The sequence below is a fragment of the Prinia subflava genome, chromosome 6, assembly GCF_021018805.1.
Source record: "Prinia subflava isolate CZ2003 ecotype Zambia chromosome 6, Cam_Psub_1.2, whole genome shotgun sequence".
Classification (NCBI taxonomy): Eukaryota; Metazoa; Chordata; class Aves; order Passeriformes; family Cisticolidae; genus Prinia; species Prinia subflava.
Genome location: NC_086252.1, coordinates 15,353,891 through 15,373,097, shown reverse-complemented (window position 1 = coordinate 15,373,097; position 19,207 = coordinate 15,353,891). Strand labels below are relative to the sequence as shown.

General features: G+C 37.3%; 1 protein-coding gene across 1 annotated transcript in view; it reads left to right on the top strand.

The window, feature by feature from the left end:
* The window catches only part of ITGA4 (integrin subunit alpha 4), a 35,721-nt gene that overhangs the window by 13,331 nt on the left and 3,183 nt on the right, over positions 1–19,207 (top strand). Inside the window, exons 10-27 of the mRNA XM_063400408.1 lie at positions 237–348; positions 1,980–2,074; positions 2,380–2,470; positions 3,781–3,826; positions 4,204–4,358; positions 5,710–5,864; positions 8,979–9,128; positions 10,567–10,643; positions 12,890–13,040; positions 13,747–13,845; positions 14,275–14,354; positions 14,667–14,753; positions 15,333–15,423; positions 16,107–16,214; positions 16,424–16,543; positions 17,913–18,032; positions 18,553–18,651; positions 18,860–18,979. Coding sequence (XP_063256478.1) covers positions 237–348; positions 1,980–2,074; positions 2,380–2,470; positions 3,781–3,826; positions 4,204–4,358; positions 5,710–5,864; positions 8,979–9,128; positions 10,567–10,643; positions 12,890–13,040; positions 13,747–13,845; positions 14,275–14,354; positions 14,667–14,753; positions 15,333–15,423; positions 16,107–16,214; positions 16,424–16,543; positions 17,913–18,032; positions 18,553–18,651; positions 18,860–18,979 — 1,956 coding nt within the window. The remainder of the gene's footprint in view (positions 1–236; positions 349–1,979; positions 2,075–2,379; positions 2,471–3,780; positions 3,827–4,203; positions 4,359–5,709; positions 5,865–8,978; positions 9,129–10,566; positions 10,644–12,889; positions 13,041–13,746; positions 13,846–14,274; positions 14,355–14,666; positions 14,754–15,332; positions 15,424–16,106; positions 16,215–16,423; positions 16,544–17,912; positions 18,033–18,552; positions 18,652–18,859; positions 18,980–19,207) is intronic.

Genomic DNA, 19,207 nt, shown 5'->3' with positions numbered 1-19,207 from the left:
GCATTAGAATAGGCTTCTTTTTTATTCTTTCTGATGTTCAGAAGTGGAAGTGTAATCACTTCACTATTTTTACACTAAATACCATAAAATATTTTTGCTTTTAAAATGCATTCTTTTACATCAAGGAGTTTGGTGGTTATATACTGGTATCCAAGGCAGTTTTAACATTTTGAGTAATGTGCCAGGTCACCTGCAAGGGGCTCTGTTAATGTCCCATTGGCTCTGTTTTCCTACAGAAAGCAAAGATGGTAGAGCTGAACGTAGAGCTCAGCGGGAGCGACTCGTATGCAGCGAGGTTTGGAGAGTCCATAGCCAATCTGGGAGACATAGATAATGATGGCTTTGAAGGTAAGAATACAAAGAAAGCCTGTTGGGTTTAACTCTCTGATCACTGTTAATGTCATGATTAACAGCAGGATTATGGAAGTCTGAGAATTCTTTTGGTTTGGGACTTGACTTTTCTGACTTGAGATACAACTGCTTCCCAGACAGTGATGTGCAATACCAAGGGACTAGGTTCTGTCTAACAAAGAGCATGAGTATAAAGTGTTAACATAATCTGCAGCTTTTGGTGCTGGGCCTCAGATGGAATCACTGATCCTGTGTTAAATACCTGAGACAAAGGTTGGAGAACAATTTTGCAGTTTTGTAACGATCATGAACAAAAATTGAGTTGAAATCTGCTTCTGTGTCACCAGTAAGTACTAAGTACATGGGGATGCTGCAAACAACCTTCATGTTGGGAGACTGCTGTGAAATACTGAAATAAAAAGTGCATGTAATATGGAGAGTGTCAGTAGGAAAAAAAATAAGTAAAAGGCTGGAAGCAAAATATAAAGAGAAATTGGGTAATATAAAGCATTTTTCTGTAGTAATTAAAAAGCAGACCAGAGCCAACTTCTTCAATGATCTCAACCATCAGTATCAGCCCTGTAAAGATAACGGTGTATGTGTTGGTGTAGAATCTGACCTCAAGAATGTGTGTGTAATTTTAACAGGCACAGCTTGACTGTCCCATTTCCATCTCACCAGTAGAGAGATGTACAATGTGCTTTACGTGGTTTAGTCACTGCAGTATGGATTCAGTCGATGTGGATTCAATGAGAGAATTGCTGCATAAAACTGAACAGTCAGAGACTTTGCATTTCTTGTGATTTGGTTTTGGTGCAGCATAAAGTACTTCTAGTTTGCAGATAGTTCAATTTTCTGGTTTTTGTTTATTTGTAAATGCGAGTTCACAGTTATTAGAAGTGACTTTCAAGATGGTGTAAATAATCTCCCCATCCCTCCCTCTGCTGTTAGGTTAACAACCTCTGGCTGTTTGAACCGTGGGAGTTTTTGGTAAGGGCTGTTGAGGATGGAGTGGTGAGGAGGTTTGTTCATTCAGTTTGAGTTGCCACACCCCTCTGGGATTAGGTCATCTAGGCATAAAACATATCCCTTTGTAGCAACCAGCTACCTTCATTTCCCTATTAAATGCCTTTTCAAGCTTGTTATTAACTGTTATGGACATTTCATAGAAAAATAAATGGTTCATTTTGGGCATTGTAATAAGAGTACTTGTGTTTCAGTGACTTAAGCCATGTGGGAAGAGCAGGAAAATCATCACTGTTCCATAAATACAAGGCTTTTTTATTCCGCTTTTTTTAAAGATCGTGATTATTTTGTCTTCTTTCATGGTTAACCTTTTAACCTCTTAAGGGTCAAAATTAGTATTGCTAGAAATAGACTTCATCTTGAACGAAATGGCAGTATTTGATTGTTGCTTTTCACACACAGTAATTAAAGTAGAATCACATTACTGAGGTGGTCTGTATTGTTTCTGTTTGCTTTATATCTGTGTTCAACACTGCCTTTGAATTCAGGCAGGTAAATGTGGACTGGCATTGCATGCATCATGAATCATGATTTGCATTTCTTCAACTGCTCCATGGTCATATTTCCTAGTCAACAGATCACTGCTAAATTGTTTTTCACAGATGTGGCAATTGGGGCTCCACAAGAAGATAATCTAAAAGGGGCTATTTATATATACAATGGCAGGCGAGATGGAATAACACCATCGTTTTCACAGGTATGCTTTTTCAATGCAAAATGCCCAATCCAGAAAAAACACAAATTTAAGTCTGAGAGGGTTTTTCCTTCATTTAACAGTCTGATCATCTGAAGTACATTAAAAGACTTCAGAAAATGTTTATGTGATTTCCAGACATTATATAATCTGTAAGAGAGAAAAATATTGTTTGGGAGGCTTTAGAAAAGGTTTATGGGGTTTAAGTTCAGCAGCAGGTTTGTTCTGCTAACATTTTTCATTGGAAATTGTAACTCACAGTTTAGCTTTCCAAGAATAATTTTTCTCTTACATGTTTTTCTCCTCAGAGAATACAAGGACAAGAAGTCAGTAATTCTTTAAGCATGTTTGGACAATCCATATCAAGTGGCATTGATGTAGATAACAATGGTTATCAAGGTAAATTAAACAATTCTGTTTAATTTTTAAAAGAATAGAAAGTCATAGGCAACAACCCTACTGTGCTACTTGATACTTTTAACAGAAGCAGAATCTGTTGTTGAGGTGACATGTCACATCTCATATTTTGGGAAGAAGGAAGAAGAGGTAAAGCTGAGGCCAGGCAGTCAGTTTTCACGGTCATCTAACTATTATTTAAGGACTGAGAACAATGTCATAGTGAGATCATAGTGCACAAGGGGAAGAGAAATGGGATTTGTATTTTTAAAGCAGACACCTCATCTACAAATGTCACAATGAGCTGGTTTGGGCACTGGAAGCATGTTTGTTGTCCAGACTAGTGTGTTAAGCTAAATACATTGCTGGCCTTCCCAGAGTCTGGATTTTGACAGGAGTCATGGGCTCCTTGAGTTTGAGAAATACTCTAACCTCACTTAGGGCTCATGGCATTGAACTGAGACCATTGTGGAGTTCTTGTGGCCATGACAAAGCAGTGCTCATTTGGTGTAAAGCAGCTTGGCTGCCAAGTATGTATTAATTGCTTTATACATATCATCAAAGCATTTAGACATGGTGCAGATGAGTCTTTGCTCAAGTCAGGTATGTCTGTCCTGCTCTTGGGGATGTAAAAGCACAAATTTACCATGAACTGCAGGTTGTGTGTTCTGGCTCTGTCCACAGAAATGTTATCCAGGTTCATTTGTAATGCTGGCCTAAAAGGAAGGTTACCAATAGTCTGCTTTCAGATCAGCTGTTGATTACTAATCTGGCAGCCACGTCCTCAGGCCCTTAGATCATTTAGTCATCTAACAATTCACTTTTGCTACCTCATTTGAGAGGTATATGTACTGTCTATACTTCTTTCCTTCTTGCATGAATAGGTTTCAGTTAGTTTAGAATTAAGTAAATACTTTTCTCTCTATGTGTAATTTCATACATATAGTAGACATAAGCAGATCAGTTATAGCTATAAAAACAATGTGTATGTGTATGTATAGTAATATTGAATATCTGGATGGAGAAGAAGGCAAGTATCTCCTGTTTAGCTGAGCTGTCCTTCAGTATCAGCCACTTAAACGTGGAATAGAAATCAAATAATCACATTATCGATATCTGCAAGTCCAGCAAATTAGCATGCAGCATTTATTGATAGTGGACAACTATGTGAGGAACTTCTTTGAATACTAGCATATCCCTTCTAATATTTGGTCCTAATGCTGACCAAAAGGTGACTATGCTATAAAATGCTTGTACCTAAGAAGTGATTCCTGTTGACAAATCATGCTTATTGACACATTCTTTTTGTGCAGATGTAGCAGTTGGTGCATTTTTCTCTGATTCTGCTGTGGTGCTGAGGTGAGATTGCTATGTTTCAGTACTTTTGAAGACCACACAATTTCAATCTATTTTTTAGTGGAATTTATTAAAACTCAGTAGTTTCATTTAACCTCATTATATTCTTGATATCTTGAATTTCAGTCATTAGGCCCTAGAAGGCTCTACAAATGAAACATTTAAGTAAACACTTTGCAAAAATGAAAATATAATTCTGTAACTTTTTGAGATAGCAAATGTGCGTACAACTATTTGAAACTATCTGAAAAATGCAGATAAATTCAAAATTATAATTCTAAAATATAAAAATAGATTGCCAGGGATGGTTAGTTTTTGCAGAGATTCTGTAAGCTGTATCTGAACATTATTTGTGAACACTAACTCTTTTCTATTCCTAGAACAAAACCAGTGATAATTGTTGAAGCTTCTTTAAAACATTCTAATTCAATAAATCGAACTAATCTAGACTGCATGGAAAACGAGCAGCCTGCCACCTGTATGAATCTGAAGATCTGCTTTGCCTATAGGGGACGAGAGGTACCTGGGTACATTGGTAAGCTGCTGGAAGAATAATCCACTATACGGGTTCATTTCAAATGCACCTATTTACAGAATAATGCTGCTGATATTTAACAGACCGTTAATCTCACTTCAGTATAAAATGAAAAGCTGAAAACATGGGTACCTTTTTTATATCGTGGTTCCCCTATGACATCAAGCCATTGCACTTCTGTTGAATTTGGAACAGCAGATCCCTGCTGGGAGTGCTGGGGTTGCTTGGCCTTGGGGAGACAGCAGCATCACAAGGGTGATGTTTGGGTGTCCTCTAACAGCAATCCCCTCAGGCATGGACAGACCAGACGGGGCTGCTGCAGGATGCTGCCTTCCACTTAGCAACAGAGAGAAAACATTCCTTCACAACCAGCTCAAGCAGCTGATCACACCATTGTGGGGCATGATGTGAAAGAGAGGGAGACCCACCAAAATTACTGAAAAATCTTGTATTATATTTTATATAATGCATGTTTTGCTTTTGGCAAAAAAACCTGGTGTTGCTAGAAGTGGTATTTATCAGAGGGAATGTTCATGGTGAATTAATTTAAAATCATTTACTGTCTAAATTTGACTGTATTGCCTGAGTGCTTTTAACCTACGTGTCATGTGCTATTTGTAAACTGCAAACAGCCCTGCAAGTACACGGTATATAAAATTAAATTGCTCAACTCTTCTGTGTGAGAACAGAGAGTAACCTTTGGGAACATGTTACACAGAGCACATGCAGTGATGAACTGTAAAGTTGCATGTCTTTTGATCTTTATCAGATCTTTTGAAACTCATATTCATTTTGTAAGATGAGCAGTCAGACTGGGTCACCCTTCCTGGACTTGTACATAAGACTTAACTTAAAAAAAGGACTAGTGGAAATTGTAGGTAACCTAACTCTTGGCAAAAATTTAGAGTAGATCTGTAATGCACTGAAACTTGCTTGCAACTTGTTATCACAGCAATTGGTGGTAACTTAAATAGAAGAAACTGTGAAACAGTATTTGTCAGTGTTTGTTGACTTAACTGTTGCAATTTCCTGTCAGCCCTGTAACTAACTGAAGCGGGTTTTCTATAAATAGATTTTGGTAGAAAACTATAAATACACCCTGGTAAAGTATCCCTGATATAAAAGCATGTATCAGGGAACAGCCATGAAGCAATCAATTTTCAGGGTACTGGAAGTTTTTATTAGGTATGGATTCATGTCAGAGTGTTTTTAAACAGAGCATTTTAAAATGGATGTTACAGAACATACTTATGGAAGTGAGTCAGAAATTATAATTTCTACCATAAATTCATTATGATTGCAACACTTAAAGATTTTATAACCTTTCTTTTCCCTGGGTTTTATTTTGTAGTATTGCTTTATAACCTGAGTGTTGATGCAAACCGAAAAGAGGATACACAGGCAAGATTTTATTTTTCCTCAAATGGAACATATGATACGATCTCAGGAAAAGTAAAGATTTACAGCAATATTACTGCCTGCAAAGATCATCCAGCATTTATGAGGGTAATGTAATTTTCAGTGTGTATTGTCTTGTAAATCCTTTGTCCTCCTCTGAAAAGCAGACCTGCTGCAGAAGAACCTGTTCCGTTTACAATTGCATCACATCATTTTGGAAATACAATATTTGTATTCAGAACTTCCACAGTTAATATATTTTAATTCTGATGCTTTCTCTGGGGAAGTCAGTGGCTCTGCCATCTCTTTCATTGCTGAGAAGATGTATCATAATAATAATAATAATAACCACAGTGCTTAAGTTGGACCATGAGTATTCCTGAAATTTTTTCATCATTTTTATGGATGAGAGATCATACATAGATTGAGGTTGGTTTGGAGCAACCATGAAGATATAACATTCATATTTTGCTGAACATTTCTGATGGAACTTTCTTATGTATTTCTTAATGCAAATCCTAAAACTTGCAACTTTTATGGCTTGTCATTTGTAACTATTTCAAAGAACACTTGTATGGTCTTGTTCCTCTTTTAATTGTGAATAGATAAGATAGACTCAGCTAAAAAGGAAAGAACCCATTCCTGTTTCATAGGAAGTGAATGAAGAGAATTGCTAGAGAAGTCTGTAGTTCAAGGTTTATAGTGTGGTGTGCTTTGTGAATTTGCTGCAAGGAGCCAAGGGCTTAGCAGAATGTGAAGAAGGGCATTGCTTGGGCTTGCTTGATTTTTTTCCTTCAAGGGATGCAACATTCATCCATAACCTGAAGATGGAAATGGAGTAGGAAGAGCACTCATAAGAGTTCCACAAATGAATTTAGAGCTGAACAATATTAAGAATGTGCACTGTGCTGAAAAAGGGATCTCTCTGCTTTCAAACGTGAAGCCTGCACAGATGTGTCTTTCTCCTGGACCAGATTAGTAGTGAATGTGGTTACAGTTCCCCTCTGTGGTGGTGTAGAGAGTGTGCTGTGCTTTGCTGTAGAAAAATCTGCTGAGAGAAGTGCTCCAGAGGAGAGGCCACTGAGGCAGGAGCTGTGCCAGAGCAGTGGGCTCAGCAGAGGCTGCTGGGGACTGCAGGGTGTGGGCCAGGGAGGCCTGTGCCAACCCCAGAAGAGACGGCACCAGCTGCTGGGTGGGCTCTGCTCTCTGCAGAGGTAGGGTTGGATCCCACAGCCACCGTCCTGTGAAACTGAGCACGGTGCTGGCCCGGAGTAAGTTAGTAGGAATCTGTCAGTAAGATCTTAACTACAGAAGTGGTCTCAAAGTGGCTGTTGCCCTGGAGGGAGTGAGCTGTTGTATTTGTGCTGGATGTGTCCCTCTGAAAGATGAATGAGGGACTTCTCTTCAAAGTGGAAAAAAAACCTGTAATCAGGACAAGGATATCATATTTTTAAGGTAATTCAATTAACAAGAAAAAAATTAATCACTTTTGTTCTATCAAACATCTTAGAAGCTTGTCTTCCAAAACAAAAAATTATGGAAAAACTTGGAAGTCCTAAACCACAACAAACAATAAAAATCAGTGAACACAAAGGAATCTATTTTTTTTGAGTTTTATTTTATTAAACTCAGAAAAAATAGACTTCTCTCCTGTCAGACCTTATTAGGGGGAAAGAGAAGGGAGTATTTAGATGTAAGGGGAAATAAAATAAAATAATGGACTAGTTTGCCTAACCTTTTATTTAAAATCCTCAAGGTAGCAATTCTGTGACCTTTTGAAATGAACATCTATCAAGGTGACTGATGCAGTTGATCCTGCACAAAGGCTGGAAAATAAATTTTATTTTCTGCAGCTACAAAAAAACCTGCAGGGAAATATTCTTCCATGTATTTTTCTTCTTCCTTGGTTTCCCTTGCTTTCTGTTTGTGACACGATCAGAAGCCAATTCTTCAGCGTAAAGCTTCGGGGTAGAAAGGAAAGCTTATGTTACCTACTGGAAAATTGCCCAGATGCATCTCAACTGATAGCTGTACCTCAGTGCATGTTGCTTGCAGGAGCAATGGCAAATTGCCACTTAATTTATAAGAGTTTTGTAAACTAACAGAGATGTGATTGACAGCTGACCTTGTACAGATTGCTGTACCAACAGTAGCAGGTATTTGTGTAGGAAGAAGGAATTGATTTGCCTCATCACTTCCTATAGTCCATCATTAGGGTGTTTTTTCCCTCCATAGAATTCAATTTTCTTTTCAATTCTTAATTAATAGCATTATAAGCATCTCCTCCCACCCACAAGGTTTCTGTACTTGTATGAAGCTCCTAAAGTTAAGTAAGTGTGAATGTCTGTCAAGTACAGCCCTTGCAAGAGACAATATAAATTTTATGTATTTTCAGTAAAGGCTAATTAATAGCTAATTAGTATAATGGAAGCAGTATAAAGCAGATGCAGAGAAGACCTTGTGGAAAATTATTATGAATTAGATAATACGTGATTTGGCCAACACAAACATGCAGATAAGAATTAAAATAGTGGCCATGTGGAAGGACAATCAGTGTCTGTCTATCCCCCACACTTAGGGAGTAATTTAATCAGGTTTGTTACTGTTGGTGCCTCAAGCTGTTCAGTTTTCACAAGCAGGTAGTTTGGGCTCTGATCTGAACATTCCCATGCAGGCAAGGCTTCATGTACAAAACATTTATTGAGGAGCTCCATCTTTTTAGTACAGAATGGGAAATGAAGGGGCAGAAAAATGAAATGCAGTCACGACTTGATTTAGGTGTACTGTGGGAGAACCCTTTTTGATTTTACACCTAAATACCCATTGGGTTTGCCTGGCCTCATTCCACTGGTGAACTTTCTCCATGTCAGGCAGCTTTGCCTATTTTTGTCCTTGGGCAGTGCAGCCTTCCATGGGTGTGTGAGGCAGGATTATTGAGAGGAGTGGGCTCGCTCTCTTCAGGAAGATTTCTCCTCACAGGAGAATCATCCACTCTGAAATGGCTGATGCTGTCATTGAACATCTTATGCTTTTACGCATTTCTGATTGTCTCCTTCAGCAACAGAGATGTCTGGAAAAGCATAATAACCATATAGAATTATTTTACACGTGAAAAGCAGGTTTTGCTGTTTTAGTGAGTTCTGGGCAACCTTGTAAATTTAAAACATAAGCATACATGTTTTGTCTTATATGATTAACTCATTAGGTTTCCAATTTTCATAGAAAGATGTAAGGGATATCTTGACTCCTGTACATGTTGAAGCAAGTTATCATCTGGGGCATCATATTCTACAGAAAAGAAATGTTCAAGAATTTTCACCACTTCAACCTGTTCTGCAACGCAGGAAAGAAAAAGATGTTATAAAAAGCAAGGTTAGTGTATGAGTGCTCGTTTTTCCAATGCAGTGAGTAAATATTCTTGTTTTCACCTCCAGTTAAAAAAAGCTTCACTGATTCTCAGCATAAAAAGGAATCATTTTCCAGACCAACACCTAGGGGATAGTGTCTTGATATTAATTAATCAACTAGAATGCTGAAAAAATGCCTAATTTTTTGCCTAAAAAAATCTTTGCAGAAGTTGTATGCAATCTGTTATGATTTAAAAATAAAAAAGGTATGTGCAGAGAACTTGCCAGTATATATAGTACTATATACCTCAGAACACACATGCATGAAATTCACCCTTTGAGATATCCATTCTTTTTTAACTACACGGTATGAGTCACTTTCCAATATAAAATTATACTTTAAAATTATTTCTATGTTAAATACACAATATTGTGTTGGTATTAATCTTGAAGTGTTGATGTTGCTGAAATATTAGTTCTGTAAGGGTACTGCAGGTTTTTAAATACAATGTCTGTGAGGGAAAGGAAAGAGTGTATTTTTTATCCTTTAGTAACTATGAAATTAACCTTTTTTCCCCAAAAATCCCAACTTACTAAGAGACTTTAGTAAAAGTCAGAATGTGCTGAATTTTTAACCTTTCACAATAGTAAGCTCCCCAGAAAAGTGGTCGGAACACCAAGCCTGTGTGAGTTCCAGAAGTGTTGGGACAAGGGTGTCAGGCACAGGCTGTGACTCCTGGGGATGTCCTGTGCAGGGCCAGCAGCTGGACTCAGTGTCCTGATGGGTCCCTTCCAGCTCAGCTCTCTCTCTGTGATTCAGAGAATCTGAATCTGTATTTCTGTAACTGAGATACAGTTGGCCATCAGAACTCCTGAGATGGGTAAAAGCTTCTTTTAAATGGCATGCTTTGACTTGTCATTTTCATTCCAAATTTTGTTTAGAACCCTCAGAGTTGTAAAGAAAGAAAGTGGGTGATGTTGAACAGAGTGACATAAACGTGCTCTATAGCATATTGATAACCAAGGCACACCTGCAACTTGTGGTGGCTCTGCTCTCATCAAACTTTACTAACAGTAGGAAGAGTAAGGGCTGTGGAATTAAATTCTTGCAAAAATTATTGTGCTGTTGTATAGGAGAGACTGCACAGATCTCACTTCTGGGTCTTCTGAAACATTCTGCCCTCCTTCTGTACTGCTGTAAAAATTGTCTGAACATACACCCACAGGTTTCAGTGTGACAGACTGAGTCTGGAAAGCCTCTCCACTGTTACTCTGGATGCACAGAATGTGTTTGGGAAATGGAAAATCATAGCCTGATTGAATTGTACGGTAGCAGTGAGAGCTATTAGACACTTCCTGGTGCTTAGTTACTAGGTGATGGGTCTCTGTCTCTGGAAATGCTGTTACTCACTATAGGAAGCATAAGACACTGAAGTGCCTTTTTTTTAATTTGACTTTTACAGTTTACTTTTGCAAGATTTTGCTCCCAAGAAAATTGTTCAGCTGACTTGAGAGTTTCTGGAAAAGTTGTTTTTCCAAAGTAAGTATAATGTAGCTTTCATTTTTTTGGACACGATTTAGTAAGATTCTATTTAAATTATTCCTTAATCTTTTGTATATAAATAACAGTAATTTTCAAATTCTCAGGACAAGAGAAGTAAAACAAGAAGTAAATCTGTGCTTAATTGAAGACTATTTTGAAATCATAAATCTTCCAGGAAATGTAACAGAAATCTATAAGACTGAAGAACTGTTACTGTATAATTAGAAGATTTTACAGCTCATAAAATACATCTTCACAAAAACATAAATTTGTGTTGTACACATCATATATAACTGGGCTAAGATAACACTCCACAATGCATACTCAATATGCAGACATCACAACTATTGTAAAATTCACAAGCTGTTGGTTATTTCTGCTGCTCTTTCTGGATATCCTGTACTTGCACTGTCTGAAGTCTCAATCAGCAGCATAAAACTGAAGATGTAATTATTCTTAATAATTACATCCTAATTAATTCTTAATATGTAATTATGCTTAAATAAAAGAGCCACTTAATTGTTTTAAGTTGTATTTTATGATCACAACCTTTTTCTTTACTGACTATTATATTTCAAAGTAAGAAATACAGGTGGTCAGTGAGCAAAAAAAGGAATTGTACCTGTTTTGAATTTCAGCTGTTTAGATATTTTACATGTAACTTGGATTTTCTTGTGTCACTCACCATATTTGAAGTTGATTCTACTTAAATCAAAATACCAGGTTGAACAACCTAAAATGACATCAGAAGATGCTGACAGTCACATAATGCAGATTAATCACACCTGTGTGAGCACAAACTTTGTCATCTTCATAGATTTCAGAGTGAGATGAGTTTCCTTCTGCCCACTTTAACATGTAGCACGAGTCTTAAGCCCTTACATTGTCTTAGGCTGGGTGGTTATTTTATTTAAACACTCTCAAACTTTTCAGACAGAATGGTTGTGCAGCATTTTCATTCACGACAGAAATGTGGTTTTGGAAGTACTTCCAAGCTGTAAGAAGGGAAAACCTGCTTGACATTAGGCACCAGTATTAGATTTGCAGTGTAAATAACCAGTCTAAATATCTTCATAAAGTGTGAAGTATCACCTTAAATTACCTTGTGCCCCTAGAACATCGATTAAGAACTAGTTAGCTGTGAAGCAATAATTTATTTTGTCTTGACAGAATGCATTCATTATACTTGAAGAGCAAAGCAAACACCTTTGGTTTTTAAATGAATGAAATCAAATAGGGATGGCAATGTAATGCTTTATTCACTGAGTAACAAGTCTTCATGTATACACTGTTGTGGTTTGTTGAAATTGCTCAGATTTTGGCCTGCTCTGTAAATTTCTAGTCTGCATTGTGCATTTTTTAATGAAGAATGAAATATGATTACCTGGGAAAAGCTTTAGTTCAGCTTTGTTGTGGTCCCAGATGTGCACCTGGTGCTTTTGTGTACTTGTGTGTTAAGCTGGGAGGCATCTTTGTGACAGCACATTGTTAATGAGCTTGGCTTTAACATGGCTAAGAGGAGTGAGTGGTGGGTATATAAGTACTAAAACAACGTTTGAATTTAACCTAAACTTGACAAGCTACTGGAATGTTAACACTGTGTTTTTCTTTAATTTGCTTTTGTCTTGGAACCTATCTGCTTATGCAGTGCTTTTGCCTTCTGTTGCTTTTGTAAGTGCCAGCTTCTTTCCCAAAGGTGTTCAGTGACTAATGCTTTGGTTCCAAGCCAGAATATCTGATAAATGTCTATTTCTAGGCACCCTTTCTACAAGTCTTAATTAAACTTTAATGTCAAGCTGAAGTTTACTTTTAGCCCCCAATAGGGTGTCTGCACTTGTAACATGATTATAGAACATCACATAGATCATAAGGGAGGCATGTTCACTATGCCCCTCTTTGTATTAACTCAATCCCAGATCTGGAGTGCAGAAGAGTGGATGCTGAAATAAGGTCTGAAAATATTGTGGCAGTGATACATTGCTGTTCTGGCAGTAAGGGAAAGGACTGGTCCTATAAAGGCCACAGGCACAACTGGACTGATGGCAATTTCCTTGCTCTCCCATTAACCTCTTCAGGCTTTAAGGGGTGACCATCATACAACTGGTCTCAGAATTGACTAAAACCTTCCCTTACATCTCCAGCTGAGCTTTGTTGGAACCAACTGAAATTACCTAAAAGAGCAGCTTTGCCTGTAGGCTTTCTAGAATTACTTTCCATTTACATTATGATCATTATTTTTATAGGCCTCATGATAAGAAAACGTACCTTGGTGTTGGAAGTATGAAGACTTTATTGTTGAACGTTTCTCTGCTTAATGTTGGAGATGATGCATATGAAACTCTCCTCCATATTCAGATCCCTAAAGGTCTTTATTACATTCGAGTTTTAGAACTGGTAAGTAAAAAAAATATCTCAACCAGTAATTCTTTGACATTTTTCTTTTTCAGCCTGGCATTTTTCAAATCATGTTTATGAATTGTTGAGTTTCTTTACATACTGAATCTACATCCCTTCATCAAAAGCTGCCAGAACATCAATTTTAAAGTTCTTAGACTTCTAGCTACCTAAACAAAGTGCAATTTGATCAATACAGATGACTTACATAATTTTGGTAACAACTAAAATAAATAATAAAAGGTTTAAAACCAATTCAGGATGTTACAGCTGTTTTTTGGCTGATCATTGTGTTTTCAGTGATCATGAAGATGTCATCAAATCTGTTTTTTCCCAAATACACAGGCTTATAAAAACTCATAAATCTAATTGTGCTCTCTTTCTGCCTTTTCAAAATAACTGTTCTCCATGTGGAATCCCCCAGATCCACCTTTGTGAGCTGGCTTTTAACGTGGGTGGGTCTGGGTCTGGTGCATGTGCCTTAGCTTCAGGAAAAGCAAGAAGCAGATGAAGTAACTGATACAATAATCAATATAATCTGTTATGTTCAAGTGGTCATGGGTGTCCTGGATATTGGCATCAGTGTAACAAACACCTGGCTCAGGAAAATATAAAGCACCCAATTTTAGTGTTTGCATGTAATTTGAAGCATCTGGGAAAAAAACCTTTCTTATTTTAATCATTAGTAAATTGACCTTTCTTTCAGGAAGAAAAACAGATACATTGTGCAGTATTAGATAAAGAAATTAATGCAGTGACACTGGAGTGCAGTGTTGGCTATTTATATGTGGATCACAACTCAAAGGTAAATGAAGTTCCTAGCTTTAAAAGCACCCTAAATATGTTACAGGGATTTTCATGTGGGGAAAAAAATCTCTGAATCTCTTCTTCATTCCCAACTAACATCTCTTGTCATGTTGGTATCTGTATCTCTCCTGCTACTTTTAAATGAATTGCTTGAACACTCCCTGGAATAATTCATTAAGGGACAGCAGTGTTTGTATTATGCATCCACTGATTATGCTGGGCTTCTGGACACGTGAGCTGACCACTGCCATTGGATGTATGTGTTAGGTCAATAGAAAGGGAGTAGAAGACACAAAAAGCAAGTATTTCCTTAGTTCTGAATTTTTCAGGGCAGGAAATTCTAAATGAGCTTAATAACATATTTGCACTGATACTGTGTCAAGATACACTATCATTTGATATAAGGAAAATTGTGTTTGTTCTACAGCTGGATTATAGTTTCCTCTTGGATGCAAGCTCATTAACCAGAGCAGAAGAGGACCTCAACATCATCATTAATGCTACCTGGTAAAGTCTAATAAAAATTACTCAATGAAAAAGTACTACTAGCTTTGGAAAACAGGTAACTGGAAAGGCTTAGGAAAGCAGGATTGCCAGGAAGTAAATTGGTTGTAAATCAAATGCAGAAAGAGAAACTACAAAAAAAATAGTTGATAGATATTTAAATAATGAGTAGGTTTCTGCATGTAAAAAATATGGGGGCATTATGTTACCAATTAAATATTTTTATTGTAATAAGCTGAAAGCCCTACACAGAAATAGTGTATAGCTTGTGATGATGCCTTCAATACAGATTTTTCTCTCTTTGCATTTTTGTAGTAAAAATGAAGATGGGAACATGTTGCTGGATAACCTGCTAACTTTACCTATACCTCTGAAATACGAGATCGAGTTAAATACTCACGGGTAAGTCACCTCTTGGTATTACCTGCACATCCACAGAAGTGGTGTCTTGTCACTGTTCTAAATTCACAAAGGTTTTAAGCAGAAGTGTGACATAGCTGAAAAATCCTGAGACTGGGTTGGCACAGCTCTCCTGGGCTCTGACCCAGGCACTTGTAAGAGTTTTTTTCCACTACTGTGAGATAAGACCATTGGTAGCTGTGGTGCTTCGAACTTGTTTCTGAACAGACATGGTTTAAAAAGTGGAATATTTTTTATTTTAATAAGAGCATAGCAGATTCTCAGATTCCTTGCTTAACATGAACCATATTCTGGGTTTGTTGTGGGGCATTCATGAAGCATAGCTTTGGGTGAGGATTTATGACTTTTTATGATTCATCTGCCTTTTTCAGAGGAAAGAGTACAATTGTAGAGGGTTTCTATTCCAAAGGCAGATGATTTGTACTCTGTGTTCCTAGATTTACTTAAAAGCAAACGTGGGTGTTTTCTTACAACCAGTCTTACTGGAGGTAACATGGAGCAGAATGTTATGCTAATGATATGTAGAAATTCTGTTTATTAACAATTTCTAAACCATTGTAGGTTTGTGTCACCAACCTCATTTGTTTATGGAGCAGAAGAGAAAGATTCACCAATGACATGTATGAAGGAAAATATCAACTTCACTTTCCATGTAAGAGCTTTCCTTTGTAAGCCCTGTCATCCTTGTTTTGAAGGTTGATGTCTAGTGCACCCAATGACGGTTAAGGCAGTCAGTAAGGAAACTTTTAAGAGTGCAAGGGCACCATGAGTAATTCTTGTGCATTAGTGATGGGAAGTTGCTTCTAATCCCTCTTAGAGCACTTTTTTTGGCCTGGCAAATCTTCCACTGAGTGATCAGAGAAAAATTTCCTCACACAAGCAGGATTGAAAGTGGTACAGCAGTTCTGACTTGTCACTTTTCCCTTTCAGAAATACTTTAAAGGGTATTATGGTAAGAAAAAGGAATTAGGAGCCTCTTATAAGAGTATCTATAGCATCAAAATTGTCTGCAGTGCATTAAAAGTTTGGACCTAAATCTCTCCTAGCTGCTTTTGCATACTGTGCTGGCAGGCAGTCTGCATGACCCCAGGTACTCAGCACAGATTAGCACTGCTTACTCATCAGCTCTGGAGGAGGCAAGGGTTCAGCAAGCCCACAGAATGAATGAACAAAATGTTAACACTCCCAGCACAATCCACTTCTGTGGCAGCATAACAGAGCAGCTGCTGTACCCCATTCCGTGCAGTTTTATGTATTTATATATGGATGGTTTTGTTCCTTGAATAGCTGCCCTTGAGGCTTTCACTGTTGAACTCTTCCCCTCTTCCCCACAAGGTCATCAGTGCAGGACCAAGCATGTCTCCAAACACCAGCTTAGAGATTATGATACCAAATGCTTTTCCACCCAGGGACTCCAAATTATTCAACCCATTGGATATCAAGGTAAGCAAAGGTTACTTACTGTATTAGTAGCTGCATGAATTCTGTGAGAAAGAGAAGCAGAACAGAGTCAGCTAGGTACTCAGTCTGTGTTTGATTTGCTAGCCATGGTGAAGCAGAGTGAACTAGAATAGGATCACCTTCAGCCCCACGTTTCAGAATTCTGGAAATCAAATTGACATTTTTAATGATGATGTTATATTTACTTTCAGACAACAGCTGGACACTGCTCCTATAATAAATATCCCAGAAGCTGCACTGCAGCAGAAAGCAATGAAAACTTAATAAAGGATGTCATCACTTTCTTCTCAAGGCCTACTAAGAGGCACATGGTAAGGTCTGTCTTTTGGCATCAGTGGGAAATGGCTGTACCAATAAGCCTTAAGAAAAGAGTGTATCTTACATAATGAAGCCACAGAGCCATCTTCCAAGGATGTGTTGTGGGACCTGTGATAAGTTCAGGGTAGCCATAAGTGACTTTAGTGAAAGGAGTGAGAACTGAGCAGAGAAATGACATTGCTGAATGACATTGCTGAAGTCAGGGTGGACGACAGGCACCTACAAAAAACTGCCCAAGGAGTATGGAACTGAATGAGTGGGCAGGCAGAATGGCAGAGGAAATTCAGTAACAAACAGAAAATGATGCATCAGGGAAAAACAGGCTTTATTTTAATTGCATGAAGTATGCAGATCAAATGTTCATTGTCTTTTCCTCATCAAAACAGGGCCATCAAACATAACTAACAGCAGCCAGGTAAAAAAAAAAACAAAACACCCAAATGTTAAAAATAAATTAATTCCCAGGAAGACTATACAAGTTAATGGAAGTGAGAGTTAGTAAGAACTACAAAATATATGGAAATCATTTTTGGCTGGGAAGCTATTAAAAATATTTGCGAGTCTGGGAGAGTGCCCAACATTCATGGCCTGTTCCAGCTCATCCCTCTGTTCCTGCTCATGGACCCTGCTGGAGATCAGACCCTCCACAGTACAAACCAGAACTGCTATTTCAGCATGGCATTGCTGAGGCTTTGTCCTCATAGAAATCTGTTTGCTGCACCTTGTCTTTGATAAAGTACAACATTGTTTAATCTGTCATCTAAAAAATGTTAATTTGGGACTTTTAAGTGAGCACATTACAGGAGATATCAGCCAATGGTTGAGATACTGAGCCTGCACTAGAATATCCAATCACTATTCAGCATGCTAGTCTTGGATAAAGGATAATATTAAAGATATAATAAAGATAATCCTGTACAGCCTCGTGTTTTTGTCTTCTCCAGAGCTGTGTGAAGTGGTGCTGGTTGTCAGTGTACAAATGTGAGGATAAACCCATTACACAGTTTGCACTGGATAGCATAGAGTTATTGTCATTTATCATTATTGATAAAAGCTAATTTGAAACAACAGTGTAAAAAAGCCCTAAACATATAAACAAATTACAACACTCGTTCTTCTTCAATCTTAAAATAATTTAATTTTTAATCAAAATGACATGTTTAGCATAACAATTTGGTTGGTCTCTTGTTACTGTACCTTTAACACCTCTGGAATGACAGTGATGGATGACAACCTCAAGTTATAGCCTGGGTTTACAAGAATAAACATAAATCCTTTTGTTTTAGTCAGTTCCTATTGTCTTTAATGCTAAGATTATATGGTTGATCAAGTTAAGTTTTAATCTTTCCCTCCTTTGTACAGTACTGCATGAAAAATGACAGCCTTTGCTTACAAATACATTGCAAGCTGGGAAACATGGAAAGTGGGAAAGAAGCAACTGTTCACTTGCATCTGGAGGCTACTCCTTCACTTTTACAAATGGTAACACATGAATTTTTCATACTTGAGGGGAATATTTCAAGGCATATTTGCAGTATTCCCTGCATATAAATTCTAGATGTTAGTATTTGTTTTCTAACAGTGAAACGTGAGTCAGACTTGATTAAATCTAAATCTTTTGGGTTTTAACCCGTTTTATGTTGCTGATGCTAAGCCTCAAGGTGATGTATGACAAACAAAAACATGTATTTTAGTTTGTCACTTTCTATTTATGGTATGTATTGCTTTGCCTATTCTGACTGGGTTATGTAGGATGGGGATTTAATTTCAACTCATAATTGTATTTTTCTAAGAAAAGCAGTGTGGATGTGGACTTAAGTAAAATCCAGCCTGGCTTCATTCCAGCTTCTGGTACTAATTTGTTTTGTGCTCAGAAAAAGGCACCATTCTGTTTTTGTGTGAGATTCTGGTTGTGTCAGCAGCTGTGTGATCATTTTTGCTGGGCAGGAATCAATGTGTTAGTTATTTTTTATAAGATAGATTTTCTTTGTTTTTTAATCAGGATGATGCGTCGGTATTAAAGTTTGAAGTAAGAGCAACAGCCTGGCCAGAAAAAAGTGCAAAAGTTATTGAACTACATAAGGACAAGCAAGCTGCATATGTAAGAATTCTCTTATAAATTTGAGATGAAAATGTTAAAAGTAGAAAAACTTACAGCAATTAATACTGTAGAATTCTACACATACCTATACATCAGCAATGAATACAGTGTTAATTATTTTAAAAATTAATTAATTTTCCTAGTGTTTTTTTTTTTTTAGGGAAAAAAACCCCAACAGTTAGCACTAAGCTTCTTTTCTGTTTTTCAGGTCTATTTGGAAGGAGTGCACCACCAAAAGCCAAAATACTATGTTACTGTGCTAATTATTTCCCTAGGCTTAATAATTGGTCTTACCTTGTTATTGGTTCTTTCATTTATATTATGGAAGGTAAGTTTTTAGTATTCCTTAGTTGCTTTAAGTCAGGAATTCATCCTGTTGAAGAATTTTTGGATCTGGGTTAGAGCGGGTTAAAGAATAATTTTTTATTATGATCTGTCCTTTCTAAAGAAAGATAATTCTTCCTGTACCTTAGGGTGCTTCAAAAGTATTTCTCCATTTTTTTCATTTCATTTAATCTTCTGCATGTTCTACAGTTTGTTTCTCAACACCACAAAT